The following is a 20,653-nucleotide window of genomic DNA, read 5'->3' as shown; positions in this document are numbered from 1 at the left end:
GTGACCTTCCTCAGACACTCCAGTGTGTGTGTGTGTGTGTGTGTGTGTGTGTGTGTGTGTGTGTGTCTTTCTCTGTGAACAGCGTGTGTGTTTGTTGTGGTTGTGCTGTTTGTGCAGGATTGCATGCACTACTTGAATTTGTAGTTTTCTCCCTCATGTGCACAACTATGAGTCTTGTTTTTGAGGTGTGTGTGTGTGTGTGTGTATGTGTGTGTGTGTGTGTGTGTGTGTGTGTGTGTGTGTGTGTGTGTGTGTGTGTGTATGTGCGTCAGCGCCACCAGCTGAGTGATGGATCGTTCTGATCAGATACAGCACACCAAACGGCTTCTAACTTAATGCAGTTCCCGTCGATGCACACACACACACACACACACACACACACGGGGGGGGGGGGCGCCTCTGCTCCTTATTTGCCCCAGCATTCAGTTTGAATGCATCCTAATGGGGTCTGATTTGTTCCTCTACCTCTGAGGAGGAGGAAGAGGAGGACGAGGAGGAAGAGGCGGTGACACATCTGATGAATCGTGGCTAAAACATGAGGACTTTAGCAGCAGCTAGCCGTTAGCCACCACTGATTCCTGAACATCGGTTCAGGAATCGGTGCCTCGCGCTGAACGGTGGACGCCATTAGCGGTGCCGCGGCGGCGGTCGTTCTCGTCAGCTCGGCCATCCGCCGCCGTCTGACTCACATCTCCTTCTATCTCCCTGTTGTTCACCCCCCCCCACCCCCCTATTTGTCCTCCACTTCCTGTCCCTGTTGCGTTCGTCCTCTCTTCCTCACCTCCAACCAATTTGCGGCCCCTCGTCTCCCACCAATCTCCTCGCAGTTGGTTTGTTGGTTCCATCACCTCGCTCTGCCGCTCCTCTGAGGATAAGATGTTTGTTTCATCTGCTGCTTGTACGTGTGAAGGAGGACAGTGGATTGGTGGATTTCTGTTGAGTACAGTCTCAGCGGGTTACCAGTCTGGCTGTTAAAAAAAAAAAAAAAAAAAACGGAAACTGGAGGTGTATTTGTTTCCACCTTTCCCGTTTTTTTTTTTATCGTTTGTGAAATTCGATGCCAGTGCGATTATTTCTGTAGCTGGTGTTTGATGTGTGTGGTCAATATTTTTTTTAGGATTTGGGACTGTTTCCAAAGAGAGCTGGCGGGCCTTTATTCGGTCCAAACTGGTTGTCCTAGATCGGAGTGTCTGACATTTATAGCAAAGGCTGGATTATAGGTTTACACACAACATAAAAATCAATAGCTGTCAAAAGTGAACAAACAGTGTGTGTCATGTAATCATAAAGAACACGACGCTGATGGAAGCATGAAGGACCTGCAGGGTCTTTGTTGACCTGAAGAAAACCAGTACAGTAATCCCTCTTGTTCGCGCTTCAAGATGCACGGCTTCACCATATCGTGGATTTTTAGTAGGTAGTCACCGACTCACAGTTCCTCACTGTATTTCTTTAATACAAAAGTGTCTTAAACAGTCTATCAGAGTGTGGGAAAGGGTAATACAGATATAAGGTGGTTGAATTTCAGTATGGGGAGGGTTCATAAACGTTTAAATTACCGTAAATAGTGAAATAGTTTGTCGCTATATCGCAGAAACGAGGGATTCATAATTCAGTGTTTATAGTCCTCAACTGTACGGATTTATTCTTATTTTTAGTGATAAATGGGGACATAAAAATCACCCCACACATGTCAGGTCATCTATCTCACATGCCCCCCAAGTTGCTCCACCCTTCCGGTTAGTTTTGTGCAGACCTGGGCCCGAGGGCCACATCCGGCCCCTTGTACGTACATGTACGGCCCACTTGAGGCAATCATAAATTAGGTACAAACAAATTACATAAACAGTACATTGTTATATAGCCAAATATAAATATTTACAGAGTGTTTTATTCTTCTGATTATTCAAAATATTTAGTTTAGTGCGTTTTACAATGGAACAAAGTCGAGCAGATTTAAGTTCAGGTTTCTCATGTGACCTTTGTAAAAATTAATTGCCTGCTCCTGGTTTAGTAGGAGTTCTTCCGGTACTTTTAGGGTAATTCTGCTTCAAAATTAAGAAATACAGCCAATCAAATGAAGAATTTGGTCTGAATTCCTTTCATACGGTTCTGTGCTGCTCCTTAAGGTGGTAGGAGTCTAGAGAAACCCAATGTCAGGCGGAATACCTCTGTGACGGTTCAGGCGTCGTTCCCAACCGTCTGTTCATGAGACGCCGCTCTCATGAAAGTTAGAAACTCAAGCTGCTGTCTGCTTTCAAGCCGCCGCTTATAGTCTCATCAAGTACGTTTTATAATAGCATTATCCCCTACTTTGATGTAATTATTATGCCACAGGTACCCAAGGGATCTGAAGTCCACATTCGTGTACCTAATTAATATTTATAGGCAGTGTTACCACTTCTGGCAGCCGGCTTCTCTCTTGAATAATTCTTCGCTTCAGGACTCCCTTGGTGTTTGTTTCCCTGCTGGTTGTGACATAAATTAAAAATGGCGCACAAATATGTCTCTATGACAGTAGGTTAAACATACAAAAGTCGTTTCTGCTGCTGCTAGACTTCTCCCGATCGAAGCGGTGTGAGGAAAGCTGCCTCGGTCAGATTAGATGAGATTAGAAGACGGAGTGGCGTCACAGTCGGCCGTCCTGATTAGTCTGAAGCCGAAGCCATCGATTACATTGGTGACAAACTTACGGGACAATCCGCCCCATAGATGGTCGCCGTGACAGCCGTCAGCTGATGTCTTTGTCTGCTGCGGTGTGATTGGCAGGCATGATGGGAAGGTTTGCCTTTATCTAGGGGGAGAGTCTTGTCACCTGTTCCACTTGGAGTCTGTCAGCATCCGCCTGTCCGCCTGGATCCGAGATGAATATTGGCAGCATGTCTATAAAAACCCTCCGAAACACACAGCAGGGAAGTTAAGCGTTTCATGTAGAGTGACATTAAGGGTTTACATATTCCTGTGTGACCACAGCGGCGTGGGATGTAGCATTGTAAAGCTAGCTAATCCTATTGTTGGAACGCTGCATGGTCGGAGACGTCTGGAATCAAACAGACGGGGATAACAAACAGGTTTTCGTTGCCGTCTAAATCCAACAGGTGTTAGATGGGAATTTCATTCTAGTTCAATATGAATTGAGCTTTTATGTGTGTTTAAAACGGGCTTTTGTTGATGGTTATAGTGATAGCCCACTTGACCTTTCGTGCCACGGCTGTACTCACCTTGTCATGACTTAAAACTACAAAAGACAACGTTTGAACAAATCCTGTCTGCAGAAGCTGCGCCAAAGAATTAGTTAAATGGTTTAAAGATGACCTTTCGAGGAGGGACAGGCTGCCAAACAGGAAACAAAATACCCGATTCGACCCCCGGCTTCTTCGTTTTTCATCACATCTTGAAGTCAGATGAAGGAAATGATCAGATTTGCCCTCGCCGTGAACGAGTTTAGTTTGAGTGAGGATGAGAAATGCTTATTGACAAAAGGTTGGAGGAAGTTTTTGAGGTAAGCAAGGTGTAATTTATGCTGAAAGACTTTTAGACGCCCGAGGGGGATGGAAGCTGCTGAATACTACAAAAACCAAAAGAAACTGGTATGCAGCAGATCTGGTGGGGTTGGGCCAGGTCTTGTTGCCACCAGAGATCGTTGGGCTACCACTTATTACATCCAGCGTCCATCCGTTCGTCCACCAAATGTCTTCACCACCTTTGCAGATAGAAAGATGAAAGAAAAAGCACATTACTCAGGCAGCAAAGGGATAAAAATGAGATGATGACCTTGAGAAAAGTAGGTATAGATCAAATTTCAACTTTTGTACAGTTTTTTGCACATATCTCAGAAACCGGAGAAGATAGAAAGACGAAACAAAAGGCGTTATATTCAGGGAGGCATGGGGATGGAAATTAAATCAGAACCTTGACCTTGAAAAACCAGGTCAAGGTCAAATTTTCACTTTTATACGTTTGTAGGTACACATCTCTGAAACCTGATGAGGTATAATCACAATACAAAAAGCAACATTTTTTCAGGAGGCCAGAGGCACAAAAATGTGTAGGTCAGGGTAAAATGTTGAATTCAGGTGTGTGGCGGGATGTTGAAGCCTTGTTCAATATGAATTGAGCTTTTATGTGTGTTTAAAACGGGCTTTTGTTGATGGTTATAGTGATAGCCCACTTGACCTTTCGTGCCACGGCTGTACTCACCTTTTCATTACTTAAAACTACAAAACACAACGATAAACGTTTGAACAAATCCTGTCTGCAGAAGCTGCGCCAATGAATTAGTTAAATGGTTTAAAGATGACCTTTCGAGGAGGGACAGGCTGCCAAACAGGAAACAAAATACCCGATTCGACCCCCGGCTTCTTCGTTTTTCATTACATCATGAAGTCAGATGAAGGAAATAATCAGATTTGCCGTCGCCGTGAACGAGTTTAGTTCGAGTGAGGATGAGAAATGCTTATTGACAAAGGGTTGGAGGAAGTTTTTGAGGTAAGCAAGGTGTAATTTATGCTCAAAGACTTTTAAATTAGACGCCCGAGGGGGATGGAAGCTGCTGAATACTGCAAAAAAAAAGAAAAGAAACTGGTATGCAGCAGATCTGGTGGGGTTGGGCCAGGTCTTGTTGCCACCAGAGATCGTTGGGCTACCATTTATTAGAAATTGATTCGTTGTCCAACTGAAACGATTTCCCTCAATCGGTGAAGAATCAGCATCACCTCAGGCAGCCGTTTCCTCCTCACCTTGTTTTTTATTTGTTGAGGCTACCTTTGGGTTTCCGGCGTCCCGCTCAACTGCGTTTCGCCCGTCGATCTGTCTGAACGCGCGACACGGCCAACCTTTCGCTGTTGTTCACAAATGACCTTCCTGCTGCAATTCGAGCCGGTCTGCCGTCCCCAACACACATCAATTCAAAGCCAATGCATTCCTGATTAGGCGTGGACATGGTAATTGTTTTCATTGCCTTGGATTGGAGCGACATTGACTTTAATGTGGTCCATCGATCTTTTGTTGGGGGGAAATTGGGTTTGTTACCAGTGTTGTAGATCTGTGGAAGCCCTCGTGTTAACCTGTTATAGTCTCTCCCCTTCAACACCTTGTTTTTTGTTTTTTTTTTAAATCCCCGGCCTTTTTGTGACTCTTTCCAGCCTCATTTTCTTTTCTTCCTCCTCCCAGTCTTTGATTTGTCAGATATAAAGATATAAAACAAAACCTTCCAGAATGTGCTGTAGAACAGCTGTTTAACTCCTCGGCTGCTGGCCAGAGTTCCCCATACTGCCAGCGTTTTGCAGCATTTTGACTGATCTTTCAAGGCCTACAGAATATTGAGTTCTGTGAGTATATACACAGTGAAACTATCAAAAGAAAGCGTAGACTCTCTTCTTTCATTAGGGAAAAACGGTTTGTTTCTGGCCTTTTGGGTTATTTAGTAACCAACCCAAAAAAACCCTGGTAAAAACAAGCTTTTCCTGTAAAGTGGCACGTCGAACGGCGACTTTGACGCTAATATTTTTAGCTTTATTGATGTCTCAAACTTCTCAACAGTGATTTCCTTCTACAAATCAACACAGAGAAGAGCCTTTTGACAGTAAAATAATGTATTTATGAATATATAACTATTTCACGTCTGCATTTGACAGGAACGTGAGGCAGCTTTAGCAAATCTAGTGAGCGCTGAAGCTGATCTCTGCGGTTCAAGGGTTGCAGGGAAGAGGATGTGATTCAAAGCTTCATCCGTTCATCCACTTCATCATCTTTTCTCACGATCGTGAAACTCTTTCTTCCCTGAATGTCTGTGTAGGTTCTCAGTTATCCAGGTCATGGTTATCCAGCGCTGTTTAAATCAATCTACTGGACTTTAGGATGGTTTCTTGAAGTTGTTTCGCCTCTCGTCAAAGAGGCTTCTTCAGTTCTTGTGGTTGCTGGTCTTGTCCCAGCTTATTAACCCCATAGGGTGTGGTCAGCACTATTTGTTTTTCAATAGGGAGCTCTCCCAGCCCTTCCCGTTGAAACGCATAATTAGCGTCTATAGACCTCATTGGTAGCCAGCGAGTTAAATGTCATCTCATTCATACTCCATGTGTTTCGTTTCTCCCAGCAGTCGGAGAGTAAAACTGGCGGCAAGGAAAACACGGAGCCGGCCGTGGACCTCCTGGGCCTAGGTAAGACTCGCCAACCTTCCACCATCTTCCAGGCTGCATAAAACACGAGATATGTTAGTGAAATCATTCATGGGGGGTGAGGAAGTCACTGTTTTGGGGTTGGTCTGGTGATAATCACAGGTGTCTGAAACAGCCGTACTGTATTGACCCATTTTCAACACACTGCTAGGATACGATCCTCCTCGGAGCGGATAATTCCTCTATTACCTTTAGATAAATTGAGTGTGAAATATTGGAACATTTTAGGAAGGTTTTACTGAATAAATTCTGTCGCTTCAGTGAGAATCAAGTGGAGCTCTAATCTACTTCTTCTCCATACATTTTCTACAGAAGCTGTCGTGAGCGTATTTAGTGTGAATTCCTGCACGTCATAAAATGCTTTGTCTTTTTGGTTTTGTCGTACCTGCATCCCGTTAGCACGAGGCTAACGCGCCCACAATCCCTAAAACCACCGACATAAACCCCATCCTATAAAGTGCAGGGGTGAATATCGACAAGGGTATCATATATCCGACGAGGCGCGGGTCGATATGTCGTAATGAACGCTGAACGTAAGGCGATAGTGTTTATGCTGGTGCTCGTCTCTCCTCGTCTCAGGTGACACTACTTCGGAGCAGAAGGTCGATTATTGATTCCGACGTGGAAGGTTTCAACGCAAAAATAAACCTTCGGCGTCGCTGACAAACTGAGTGACAAGTTTCTGGGACGCCTGAACGCACCGAGGCCAACATCTCGACCCGTTAGCGGCCTGGAGTTCCCGCTTCCCGCTCGTGGATCTGTTACTAAAACACACAGTGGATATAGGCTGGTTTTCACTAGAAGTGTGTAATAACCAATCACCCCCCCCCCCCACACACACACAAAAAAAAAAAAAAAAGCTTGAAGCTAAAGCCTGCAGACGGAAGCGGGAGCCGGAGGATGCGGCCGCGATCGATCCCCCCCCCCCCGCTATAAATAACCAGTGCTGCTCCACACCTCGCAGCCACGTCCAGTGGATGAGATTTCACACATAATCAATAAGTCAAATACGTGGCAGCGCGCCTTCAGCGCCCCCACCCAACCCCCCCACCTCATGTCTGGAGTTACTTTCCTCTCCTGTCCAGGAGCCTCTCTCTCTCTCCGCTCCTTTAACGCGCCGCTATAAATTTCTCGATTAAGTTTAATTCACTCTGTCGGGCTGCGTGGGAAATAAAAATGTGAGAACGTTCAGATAATTATCTTTACGCAAACGACCCCCCTGTTTGCCTCTTTTTCTTCGGTTTAGGTCCGCCGAGGCTTTTTCTTAAACACCGTTAATAAAAATAATGATAATAATAATAAAAAAAGGAAAAAAAATTGCTTCTTGAGTCGGTTTCTCCTTTTGTTTGCGTCTCGTTCTCGGAAGAGTTCCATCCCGCCCCAAATAGATCTTTTTCAGGAGCGACGGAATCAATTTCAGGAGCCTGAATTGATGGAACGCCCGAGTCTTTGTTCTCCTGACGTGTTGGATTGAGAAGACCGTTTCCTGTATTCTAGCAGCGACCTTGTTTTTTTAACCTCGTATGGAAATACACGTTTTTTTTGTTTGTTAGTTGTTGTTTTTTTGCTTTAATTCACATCATTTTAATTAGATGTTTGAATTAAACATGGATTTCCTGCTAAAACGCTGCAGGCGTCTTTTGCTAAAATAGAAATCCAGGCACTGTGATGCACGGACGCTTCCCGCAAAAAAAACAACAACAAAAAAACGATTCAAATGGATGACGGCGGGCGCCGCGTGCTTCGACACGCCCGCTTTAAGGCGTTCTCTTTTCGGACCGGGCGTTTGAACTTTCACCCGTGCCGAGTTGGCGTTCTCACCTGGCGTCCATCATCGGCTCCGTGAAGACAAGTCGAGATGCGGCTAGCTTAGCTTAGCATTTAACAGTTGTTGTAATCCTGAATGTGTGTGTGTGTGTGTGTGTGTGTGTCTCCTCCCTCCGTTTGCTCCTCCATCACTCATTTCCGTTTAAACAACCTCGACGGGGCGACACATAAGATGCTCAATAAAACCGGAGCGGCGCCTCTCGCGCGTGCGATCGACACGCTTTCCCGGTCCTCTGATGCGCTCGCCGGCGCCCCCTGCTGCTCGCCGTCGGGCAGCCGTTAGCTCCGCCCTGCTGGAGCCGGCGTTTTGATGCTGCGCCCTACGGAGCGGAGAGGATGGAGCAGAAGAATGGTCTGAATGATGGGCTGTTCTGCTCACCGCTGGAGGGGGCTGGGAAGCTGATTGGCACATTAAGGAGTAGACCTCTCCCTTTGGGGGGGGGTCATGTTGGATATGTGAATGTGAAGGCGTTTGACTCCAATGAGGCTCAGAACCTGAACGCTGAAGGCGATCCGGCTTTTGTTCCGCAGCTCTGCCAGTTTTTAGACTGAAAGCCGTCCAGCAGCATCAGCGGTGATGGGAGGGGGGGGTTTGTGTGTGTGTGGGGGGGGTGTCATATTTTCAATTTAGCTAATGTGTTTGAACGGAACGGCAGATGAAGCATCAATCAGGAGAGGAGCTTCAGTCCGGCTGCAAACGTGGAATCAATCCTTCCAGCCGCCCGCCGGGAGCCGGAGCGTCACTATTTCACCCCCCCCCCCAGGGGTGTGTCCTGTTTTCAAAGCTGACACCGTCCTCAGTGTGGGGAGTGAATGATGACACTTCACGGCCATCAGAACGCCATCGTTTGTCCAATCCATTATCATCTTTATCCATCTTTTAAAATCTTTTTTGAAGGAGGCGTTTTTTATGGGAAAGAGCCCAACAGATAAACAATCACATCATTCTGCTTCAGTTTTATTTGTTCTTTGAGTTCGTCATAAAGAAAATAACCTTTGGAAGTCCTGTCCCAGTTTTTTTTTAGTTTTTTTTTAGTTTTTATTTAGAGCTTTGTCTTATTATATTGCTATTAACTCGCTGGATTTAAAACACCCAAAACAAAAGCGACTCAGAAATATGCAAAGATTTTCTTTTTTCAAAGGGAAAATATTTTTAAAAAAACAGCTCAAATCAATTTTTTGAGGGTTTTTCTTCACATGATATATGATAATTGTAAATTTATATATATATATTTAAATATATATACATGAAAGCAAACATTTTTATCAAATAAAGTTCTGTGAATGTGATTTTAACTCATTGGCTGCCAGTGGATTCTCTCCCAACATTTATCGAAGTTTTCTTTCTCTTCCTGACCAATCCCATCATGCTTTGCTCAGAGCGACATGGTGCTCGCTCGTGGGTGAGCTACAGATTCAGGGTTAAGATTCATTGTTGAGTCACGTAATTATTTTACACACGCTTGAATCTCTGAACTCATGACAAAACCACCAGAAACCTGTTTACACGCGTGTCTTTATTCTCCCTCAGACGCTCCAGAGGGGGGCGGCGGCGGCGGTGGTGGGAAGAGCCCGGGCTCTGCTGCACCAATCAGTGATGAGCTGGACATCTTTGGACCAATGGTGTCCAACCCTCTCCCCTCATCCAGCGGCACACAGCAGACCCAGGTACACACACACACACGAACACACACACGGACACGTCTCAGGTTCTCATCTGCTTATCAGCACAGGCAGACTGCAGCACGGGGCGTCTGCAGGGACTCCCATCACACACACACACACACACACACACACACACACACACACACACACACAGACATTAATACGTGCAGACACACACTCTCTGAGCATCACATTAAACAGACCATCACACATCACACACTGTCTTTTATTCAATTCATTTGGCCGATGTCCTTCACCGAGTCGGAGCGTAGAGACGAGACAATGACAGAATGATTTTTATTTCCATTCTTTAACCCTCAGTTGGGATCTCAGGTGTTTCTGTCTGGTTTGTTCCAACAACGACGTGACGAACAAGCGACACAGCAACACAAAAACTCACGCCCGCGGCTGTTTCTGATCCAAACACCAGCAGCAGCGTTCTATTAAAATTAGTAATAAATCCAAGTCACAGCTGCCTGCAGAGCTCGGAGGGGACCTGGAGTTCTCAGGGGCCCTGAGGGGCCGGTAGAGACGGAGAGGGGACGTATTTTCCTCGGCACCATTCGGTAAACGCCGTGAGCGTTCCGGCGCTGCTGTGGTCGGTCACTCCGAGCACCTTTTGGTTTGTTTGTCATGAAACAGAGTCCAGAGTAGGAGAATGGAGCACAGCGTTCCACTACAGGCTACGTTTAACAGCGTTCTCGTTTGCGTGCGTCTTTGATGCACATATTTTGACAGAGATGCACGGTCGTCAGAAAGCTCCTAAATACTTGCAATGAAAAAAATCGATGCTACTATTTTCCGCGATTTAATATTGTGGTAAAAAAAAGCGCACTTTCATTCAACAAAAATATTCACAATTTATCCATTTCTCCACTTAAATTTCAACCCTCCAGAGAACAAGAAGAGTCCTGTTGGGTTTGTCTGTCTGTTAAAGCGCTTTGGAACGTCTGCTGATGGGATTAAGGGGCTATACGAATAAAGGTTGATTGATTGATTGTCACCACGCTTCCGAAAAAGATGCAAAAGTTGAAGAAAAAGCAAGTGACACTGGGTGCTTTCTTGAATAAAACACAATCAAAAGGTAATGGAGAAAAAGAGACAGATATTACTACAGATACTACTACAGATATTACTACAGATATTACTAGATATATTTCTACAGATATTACTACATATATTACTATACATATTACTACAGTTATTACTACATATATTACTACATATATTACCACAGATATTACTACAGATATTACTACATATATTACCACAGATATTACTACAGATATTACTACAGATATTATTACAGATATTACTACATATAGTATTACAGATATTAGTACAGATATTACCACAGATATTACTACAGATATTTCTACAGGTATTACTACAGATATTGCTACAGATATTACTACAGATATTATTACAGATATTACCACAGATATTACTACAGATATTACTGAAACGTGTGTGGGGAAGGTTCTGTCAGCTTGGTGCAGTGTCCACAGGAGAATATATGAATTAAAGGCAAATAAAACTATTGAGGGAAAAGCAAAAGTTCTTTATTTCTAAAACTGTTTTTTTAGAATGACTACCAGACTTTAACATTTTGATAAAACTAATATATACTTTTGCTCTTTTCTTCTTTTTACTTAAACAGTTCTGACGTCGTTATTAATAAAATCAGTAAAATTAAATTTAGTTTTCATTTTGTACTGTTGGCAAAACTCAATCCTTATATATGGTTTTTACCATATATTGTTATTATGTTGGGATGCACAAATATTTCTTGAAGCGCATCCCAGGGATGCACTACTTTCTGGAGGTAAAATGAACTGTGCATTTAGCTTCCTGTTTTAGAGCAAAGTAGACAAACACTTTGTTCTGCTTGAGTTGGAAGATAGAAAAACACTTTAAAATCTGGTGTTTTATCTGAAGGTGACTGAATAATAGGAAAAACATGAACAGCAGGTTTATTTTCTTCCTCGATGTGACGATATATTAGTAGCAAACTCGCGAAATCTGCTTCAAAGTGCGCCAATTTTACTGAAGGAGTAGAATAAAAACTCATTTCCACACAAATGAAGACCTGGAATGAAATGGAAGGTTTTGGTTTTTCATATCAGTCAGTCAGGAACGAGTCATAGGCCTTTAAAAAGAAAATGAAAAGTAATAAAGGAAGGAGGGGGAAGAGCTCAGGTGGGTTTGGATGCGTCTGCAGACGCGTTGGATTCTTTTCATCTCACAGGTAAACAAATTTAAAATAAAGGAGGAGAGGAAAAAAAAAGAGAGAGAGAGAGAGAGAAGGAGAAATAAAGGAGCGGCGCCGACCTCCACCGGCAGGAAATGAGGTCACGCCGAATCGTGGGGATGCATATGTTAAAGCGTTAACACACACACACACACACACACACACACGCTGGATGATGCACAGTTGCAGTAAACAGGTGTGACAACATGCATTTAACACACACACACACATCGAAACGCACAGCGACCCATTTCCTCCAATTCTTTCAATCCCAGATGTATTCCTGGGATTCAAATAGTATATAACACACACACACACACACACACACACACACACACACACACACACACACACACACACACACACACACACACACACACACACACACACACACACACACACACACACACACACACACACACACTTAGAGCCTCCTGGGGGCCGCACCAGGCAGCGTCTTGCTCGACACGCAGGCTTGAAGAACAATTATGGGCTGCTGTAACGGTGAGATTACCCCCCCCACACACACACTTCCCACCTCCCCTCTAACCCCCCTCCCATCTGTGGCTCCACCCCCTCCCGTCTCCTCGGATCCATTAATCCTGTTTCCTGCCCCTCCGTTCCATCCCTCTCCTCGCCGTCGAGCTCCGTTCGGTAACGGATGACGCAAAGTGACCCCCCCCCCCCCCCAACCAATCAGGAGGCGCTCATGAGGTCGTGTTTGTAGACAGGAAGTACAAATCTGATTGGATCAGAGAGCCTTTAACTCAATGCTAATCAGCTACTTAGCTAGCAGTTCAAGTTGAAAAAGCTGCTCCTGTTCCACATGTGGCGAGACAGCGGTGCAGAAGCTAACACCTCCGATCCGGGTGGATGTTTTAAACCCAGTAAAAGTGAAAATAAAGGCACATTTTGTGTTTAACATCGGCCGTCGTCGCCACCGAGAACAGCTTTCCTCTTGAAGGGCTGAATGAAGCAGCCGACTGCTGTCCTGTGGTACCACTTTTTATTTAAACGCATCAACTCGCTCTAATTTCCTCCGTTCCTGCAGTAATAAAAACGTTTTTTTAAAAGCTAATACCGAAGCCGCGTGATTTTACCCATCTGTGACTGGGTAGCTGCAGTCATGTGACCTCTAGGGGGGAAAAAAAAGCGTTCTTTTAAGCAGACGCTCTTGCAGTACGAGAGAAAGTTCATATGTTTAATGAAGGATTAGTTGTTTACGCCGCCGTTGGACAATTAAAAGCACCACTTGGAACAATTCATCTGTTTAATTAGCTGCAATCTTCTCACTGCTGTGGGTGGAGGAAGAGGAAGAGGAGGAGGAGGAAGAGGAGGAGGAGGCATCGCAGCGGGATGGAGCGACGCTCTCACATGATATAATATACAGTAGTTCGCTTCATGTCCAGAAATAATCACAACGTGTGTGTGTGTGTGTGTGTGTGAAGTTAATGCATCAACAGACCGCGTTGACTTTACAAACAGATAATGAGATCTGCGCTCTGATTGGACGACGCCGTGTGCAGATGTGGAATAAAACAAATGAAACCAGCGAGTAAATATTAAAAGATGAGTAATTGCTGCGTGTGGAGGAGGTTAGCGGTGTGTTGTTGCGCCACACAAACGTCTTCACACACTCTGCGACTGTGTGTGTGTGTGTGTGTGTGTGTGTGTGTGTGTGTGTGTGTGTGTGTGTGTGTGTGTGTGTGAGTCTGCAATCAACAAGTGCGACAAACTAATGACCCGCGGGTGTTTTTTTTTTGGCTTCCAAGAGGAAGGAAGCTATCGGCGTCTCCGTAACGATGAGGGCGTCTCCTGATTGGCTCGTCGCTCCGGTGCAGCTCCACAGTCCTGAGAGGAAAATCCATGAGCTCACCTATACACACACACAAACACACACACACACACACACACACACACACACACACACACACACACACACACACACACACACACACACATACACACACACAGAGCCCAGCATGGTATTAAAGCCACAGATGGTCTATCGGTGGGGAGTGTATTAGTGTTTCAAGCAGTGATGAAAACCTGTTGGGAGAAGGGTGTGTGTGTGTGTGTGTGTGTGTGTGTGTGTGTGTGTGTGTGTGTGTGTCGGCGGTGAGAAGAAGGCCATCAGTGGTAATTCAGCGCTCCGGCTGCAGCATCAACACCAACATTCTCCTGGAACAATGGCTCCTTGTCTGAGAGGCCCCTCGATTCCACCGGCGCTGCTAGGAGCCCCGCAGCACCTCACACACTATGTGGACTGTGTGTGTGTGTGTGTGTGTGTGTGTGTGTGTGTGTGTGTGTGTGTGTGTGTGTGACACAAGTTTTCCAGATAGCGACGAATCTGTTTGGATGAAAGGAAGGCCGGAATAAAAACCAGCGTGGTTTCTGATTGTTGGGAAGAACTTTTCCCAAAAAAAAAAAAAAAAAGAGCCTGAAACCATTCCTGCTCTCCAAATAGTCGAACAAAAGTTTTAATTTACTTTAGCGAGATAGTTTTAGGATAATTCAGAATAAATTTACTGGGATATTAAAGCGGCGGTTTGATCCATGTGTCCTTGAGCAAAAAAACACTGAAATTAGCTTCCATTGTGTGCGGATATCAAAAAATGAGCAGCTTCCAGTGCAGAATAATGTCTGGGAACAACGCAGTTAAATACGCTTAATTGTCAAATATTAGGATTTAACGCGTTTATACTTCTGCTCCCTTCAAGACGCAAAAGTTTAAAGTCTTTTTTTATTTACTGACTCTAAATAGTCTGAATTGACTTTTTCTTTGGTTTCACTTGTTGGAAATAAATGTAAATCTAATTTATACACTAAATAGTGGCGCGTCAAACCCATTTTCACCGAGGGGGGCCACATCAGCATCACATCACATCATCATCAGCGTAACAGCGGTCCTCAGAGGGCCAAATGTCACTAATAAATGTAACTAAATGTAATGTAATATAAATGTAACTACTCCTCAATGTTAATAACTCTGAATTTATCATTTATTCAAGTTACAAACATTACAGTTGGAGTTACAAACATTACAGTTACGCAGAATATGTCCAAAAGATGTCCAAACCATAAATATGTTTAGTATAGAAGTGAGGGGACGTGTCCAGTGATAACAGAACCTTATAAAAAAACTAAATGGGATGTATCCACGTCGAGGTTTCGTTTCATTTTTACCTGAAGCGACCTCACCGGAGAGGAAAACCACCCGTCTGGGAATTCGCTCCTCGTTTCTTCCTTTTTGGCCCCGCCCCCTGCAACTTGACCTTGCTTTTCATATTTCATCCCAGTTCTCCTTTGTGTTCCGTCATTCTCTCCTCCTCGGCATCTGTTTGTTTTTCACCTTTCATCATCATCATCGTCATCATCATCATCATCATCATCATCATCATCATCATCATCGTCCTCGTCTCTCCGCTCCGACACCGATAGCATCCTCAACAAAAGGACGAAAACGATCCGGCGTGTCCGGGTTTTGTTTGTCCCAGGTCATCTCGGGGAGGGACAGTTTGAAGTGCGGTGACATAAGGGGAGTCATGCGCTCCTCGGAATGCTGTGTCACCCCCCCCCCATACACCCCCTCCCCCATACACCCCCCCCCCTGTCAAAGGAAGTCAACAGAGAGACGGAGCGGTGCAGCGCTGCCTGCTAAGCAGCTGAAAACAACGTAGCTCACAAGGCTGTGTGTGTGTGTGTGTGTGTGTGTGTGTGTGTGTGTGTGTGTGTGTGTGTGTGTGTGTGTGTGTGTGTGTGTGTGTGTGTGTGTGTGTGTTGCGTGCGACTGGCTGTGGATTAAGTGTTCTTGTTGGCTTCTGTTTATCACACTGTCTCCTCTCATCCTATTCATGACATCCAGCAGACTATCACCTCCTTCTGTTCTCACTCCACACACACACACACACACACACACACACACACACACACACACACACACACACACACACACACACAGACCTTTTAAGCAGGTGTTACCTCTCAGCTCCATCCATTAGAAATAAAGGGTGTGACTGAAAGATTAAAAAGACATGGACGTGTGTGTTTCTATGTGTGTGTGTGTGTGCGCGTCCTGCTTTCCCATCATGCTTCACTCTCTATGCAGGAGCCTAATTAACGTCATCCGTCTCACTCGCGTTGACGGCGCTCCTCCTCTGCCGTGTCCTCCGTTCTTTCCTTTATTCGGTTCCTCCCATCTATATTTCATCCGCCGTCTCCTTCCTTTCCTCCTGCCCTGCTTTCCCACCTCGTTCGGCGATCCATTGAAAACAATCCCAGCATGCAACGGGAACAGGTTTTGGTTTGTGAGACCAACGTACAGGAAACCAGTAGATCCCAACAGGAAGCATGACAGACCCAACGCTGGTTTTATTTGATTTCATTTCATTTAAAAGGGGGCGTGTTTCTGAAAATAAATCATGGCTCCGCCCCTTTTCTTTGATCTGCTCCTGGCTCCTCCTCTGGCACAAGCCCCGCCCAGTCTGAAATTTAAAGGGTCACAAATATCCGTTAATTCTCCTCCACGTTTATACCCCCGCTCTCTCTCTCTGTGTTACCCCCACAGTCGGGTTCCAGTACGGCGCCCCCGCAGGCCGACCCCTCCACTCCCTGCGCCGTCTCCTCCTCTACGTCCACCGCCACCGCCACCGCCAAGGCGGAGCAGAAGAAGCTCCTGTCGAAAGACTCCATCCTGTCTCTGTACGCCAGCAGCTCGGTGGGAAGTCAACCGCAGAGCCAGCAGCCGCCGGCTGCAGGTGACACACACACACACACACACACACACACACACACACACACACACACACACACACACACACACACACACACACACACACAGTAAAATCCGATCGCCTCATTCAGGAGCAACTTTTTCACGTGTTTTTTAGGGTTTTTTTTATTATAACAACCCCTAATAAGTCACCGCCGAGGCCCAAACGGCACACAAACAGTTAGCCGTAAGCTAGCGGAGCATTTAGCCGCTTAAAGCCAGAAAAACTCCCCTCAGGATTTGGTGTAAACTAAACCCAGTTTAAAGGAGAGCAAATATTGATCTTCCCCAACGAATATTTGCTGCAACCAAATTTAAAACGGCAAATTGGAACAAGATAGAAAAAACCCACCGCTCTGTGGAGTCGCATTATCGTTACCCCCGACGACGGAGGAGCCAATAGGGGCACGGCTTAAATTTGCAGTTTGATTTCATTCGTTGGCGATCCGAGCGAGGAGAACAAGAACACGTAGGTCGTCTTGAGGTCGTCTTTCACCTTTAAAACGTGCAGAACGGGGAAAAAAAGTGAAAGCGTGGAAGAAGAGCAGCTCGCACTCAGTCGTAAGTGTTTGTGCACGAAGACGCGTCTACACACTCTTCTTCCACGCTACATCAGAGAGAGCGGCGGCGCGTCGTGAACGCGGAGGAGAAGCGAAGGCAGATGAAAGGTCAGCGCGCCGGAAAGCAGGCAGGTCCACTCAGCGGCGCTTTTTACCCCAAGTCCCTCTGCTGCAGTAAAAATAGAGAAGTGTCTGCAGATCCGCTCTCATCTCGGCTGCGATGTGCCAAGACTGTTTATGTTTGCATGTAGGCGGGTGACACACACACACACACACACACACACACACACACCTCAGCATCTCTCTCAGAACGACGGAGGAGAATAAGCAGCAGGTTTCGTGTACGCATCGATTTTCCGGCTGAACGAGAGCTTATAAAACGGAATCAGAATATCTGGAATCCGTCGGGGCGAAGACGCAAAAAACCGACTTCCATCCAACGTCGGTTGTCGTTACAGAACGCTAAAAGACACTCGGAACGCCGCCGGAGCGGCTGGAAGACGTTGTTGAGGCGAAGTCGAGATGAACAGATGTTATATTTTAGGATTTTAACCGATATTATCTCTATTTTCTCTGCTAGCGTCGAGTTTGTGTCGCTAACGTGTGTGTGTGTGTGTGTTTGTGTGTGTGTGTGTGTGTGTGTGTGTGTGTGCAGCGGGCCTGTACATGGGCCAGCCTCAGATGCAGTACACGCCGCAGGGCTTCGCTTCAGGGATGGGCGGAGCCGTCCCGCCCACCACCGTGATGGGAGGAGGGGCCATGCTGTCCGGGATGACGCTGCCCAATGGCGGCTACGCGGGCGGCGTGTCGGCCAATCAGGGACAGAACGTCTACGGCGTGCAGCCGGGGCACTGGAACGTGAACCAGGTAACGCAAACGATCACAGATGAAGAGTTTGATGAATAACACACACACACACACACACACTCCTGATGGTGAAGTGTGTGTGTGTTATGGAGGAGTGTTTGATTACATGTACTCCCCCTCATAAATACACACACACACACGCACGCACGCGCGCACACACACACACACACACACACACACACACACACACACACACACACACACACACACACACACACACACACACACACACACACACACACACACACACACAGCTCTCAGATGACCAGATTGTACATTGTAGATGCACATTAATAATAGATGACTGGAGATGGAAGGAGGAAGAAGGGAGAGGAGGAGGGGGGAGGCAGGGGGCTGGGGGTGAGGGGGGGGCAGGGGTTGAAGTCAGAGGGGGGAGGAGAGGAAAACGATTGGCTGACTCCGCTCCTCTCTTTTCTTTCTCGTCCAGATGACCCAACAAATGTCAGGCATGGCCGTGGGCGGCGGAGGGCCGCCGGCGGCCCCCTTCGGCCAATCGGCGGCCCCCGCAGCCGGTTGGCCCTCGGCCCCCCCGCCACCGTCCGGACAGACCCTCAGCACCCAGCTGTGGAAGTGAGGAAGTGGAAAAACGATCACACCTTCTCTCCACCTCCACCCACCTACCTGAACAAACAACGCACAGCCGGGGGGGGTGCCGTTTGACTGTCCCCCCCTCCCTCACCACGGCTCCTTTAAGATGACATCACACTGGATGGAGTGGAGGAAAAGAAAGTTCTTTTCCTTTTCGCCGTTGTCGACTGAAGAGACAAAAATGAGCGGAAACAGGAAACAGGAAGCTGCTCCGAGCGGCGCTTTAGGAATATTCTACCTTCACCCAAACGGGTCGTTAGCGGTTAGCCTTTCAATATCGCCGTAGTTACGGCTCTCGTGTGGTTGGTCTGCGCTCCCTCCTCCCCCACCTCCTGACCCCTTCCTCTGCTGTGTGTGCTGTAATCGTCCCCCCCCCCCCTTAGTAATAATAATAAAAATCGTCCCAGTATTACCGTATGTAGGTGTGGAAGGTGCAAACCTTTACAGAATTTCCTGACTGACGCTGCTTTCCGCTCGTAAAACGGAGTCGTTTTAAGGTGAATTTTACCCAAATTGATTGGTGAAGATCGGATTTGGGATAAATTTATTATCCCAGATGTAACGTAACGAACATTTAGGATAAATTTATCCTCCCAGATGTAACGTAACGAACATTTAGGATAAATTTATCCTCCCAGATGTAACGCAACGAACATTTAGGATAAATTTATAATCCCAAATGTAATGTAACAAACATTTGGTATAAGAAATAAAATATAGCTCGAATTCTTTTCCCTTTCTTTTTTTGACTCCCAGAACTCGTCTCCGTTCAGACTGTCGCTCGTTTGTGGCTTCTGGTGATGCAACCATCCGATCGCACCAGAATGTAAATTCAGCTTTTATCCGATTTCCGATTGAACAAAACGCTTCTGGAGCACACGGGGAATAAAATCCACGCAGCGGATTCTTTATTCAACATCTTTTTAGTGACATCAGATTTAAAAGAAAACGAGTTCTATCAGACTCCGCCCCCTCCCTTGGAAATGCGCCCCCCCCCCGCCCCCCACTCCTCTGTGACCCAGCGTCCTGCCATCTTTGTTGTTGTGTGTTGCCGTGTGAAGCACAGTTAGTTCGAAACAAATAAACCTGGATGACCAATCAGAGGGCTAGAACAGAGGAACCCGATTGGACGGTTCAAGCAAAACGGGACCTGAATGAAAATGCTGGATGGGTCCCGTCGACGCTGTCCCGTCCTGTTTTTGGCGGGGGGGGGGGTTCATGTGAACAAATGTACAAACGGCACTCGCACACTTTTACAAGAGCGTCTCTCTGCAACGCAATAACGCTAAGGCTAATGCTAACGCTCACAAACACGCCATCATCCAGGTTTATTTGTCACGCGTTTACATCTCTGGTGCCTCGTTCAGAGAAGGAAAAGTGGTTTCAAGAATATGAACAGGATGTTTGTTCTGTTTTCATCTCTATCCAGTGTTTTGAACTGTAAAAGTACTGTTTTAAAATTTATTGAATTTTCTTTATATCCTTTTTTTTTTTGGTTTCAAGTTTTAAAAAAAATGATGGTTTCAAATAAAAAGTTGTTGAATCATGAATTCTATTCTGTTTTATTTCTACCCCGACGGTCGCCTCTGAACCACCAAAGATCCGTCGCCACGACGACCCGTTCTGCTTCTAAAAAACGAGGAAAGATGCAGAGAAAACGTCTTTCAGTGTTTTATTTTGTGTGACGTGTAAACAGGGTTATTAGAAGTACACTTTTCCTTCATTTGGGGCTAGTCTAGCTTAGCACAACAAAACCACAGGCATTCACAAAAATATAGAAATAATCCAGTGACATTTCCCGCTTTTTTGTTCGCTAGATGGATTCCTGTTAAATGTGTGCATTTTAAATCAAAGGGGCTCTTGGGAGTTGTAGTTTTCTGTCCCTGGTGTTCTGTTTAATATTTTCTGACCTTTATTTCATATGAAG

General features: G+C 45.8%; 1 protein-coding gene across 4 annotated transcripts in view; it reads left to right on the top strand.

The window, feature by feature from the left end:
- The window catches only part of smap1 (small ArfGAP 1), a 44,383-nt gene that overhangs the window by 23,368 nt on the left and 362 nt on the right, over window positions 1–20,653 (top strand). For 2 of the 4 annotated variants that reach the window (XM_068327370.1, XM_068327368.1), the window contains 5 exons: window positions 6,095–6,158; window positions 9,535–9,671; window positions 16,487–16,676; window positions 17,906–18,117; window positions 18,566–20,265. In XM_068327370.1, coding sequence (XP_068183471.1) covers window positions 6,095–6,158; window positions 9,535–9,671; window positions 16,487–16,676; window positions 17,906–18,117; window positions 18,566–18,712 — 750 coding nt within the window. In that variant the 3' untranslated portion in view covers window positions 18,713–20,265. Of the gene's footprint in view, window positions 1–6,094; window positions 6,159–9,534; window positions 9,672–16,486; window positions 16,677–17,905; window positions 18,118–18,565; window positions 20,266–20,653 lie in introns of those variants that run through there. The other 2 variants (XM_068327369.1, XM_068327371.1) reach the window with 2 other exon arrangements.

Source organism: Antennarius striatus, chromosome 11 (genome assembly GCF_040054535.1).
Source record: "Antennarius striatus isolate MH-2024 chromosome 11, ASM4005453v1, whole genome shotgun sequence".
NCBI lineage: Eukaryota > Metazoa > Chordata > Actinopteri > Lophiiformes > Antennariidae > Antennarius > Antennarius striatus.
The sequence above is the reverse complement of the archived record's forward strand: the minus strand, read 5'-3'. Positions and strand labels throughout refer to the sequence as shown.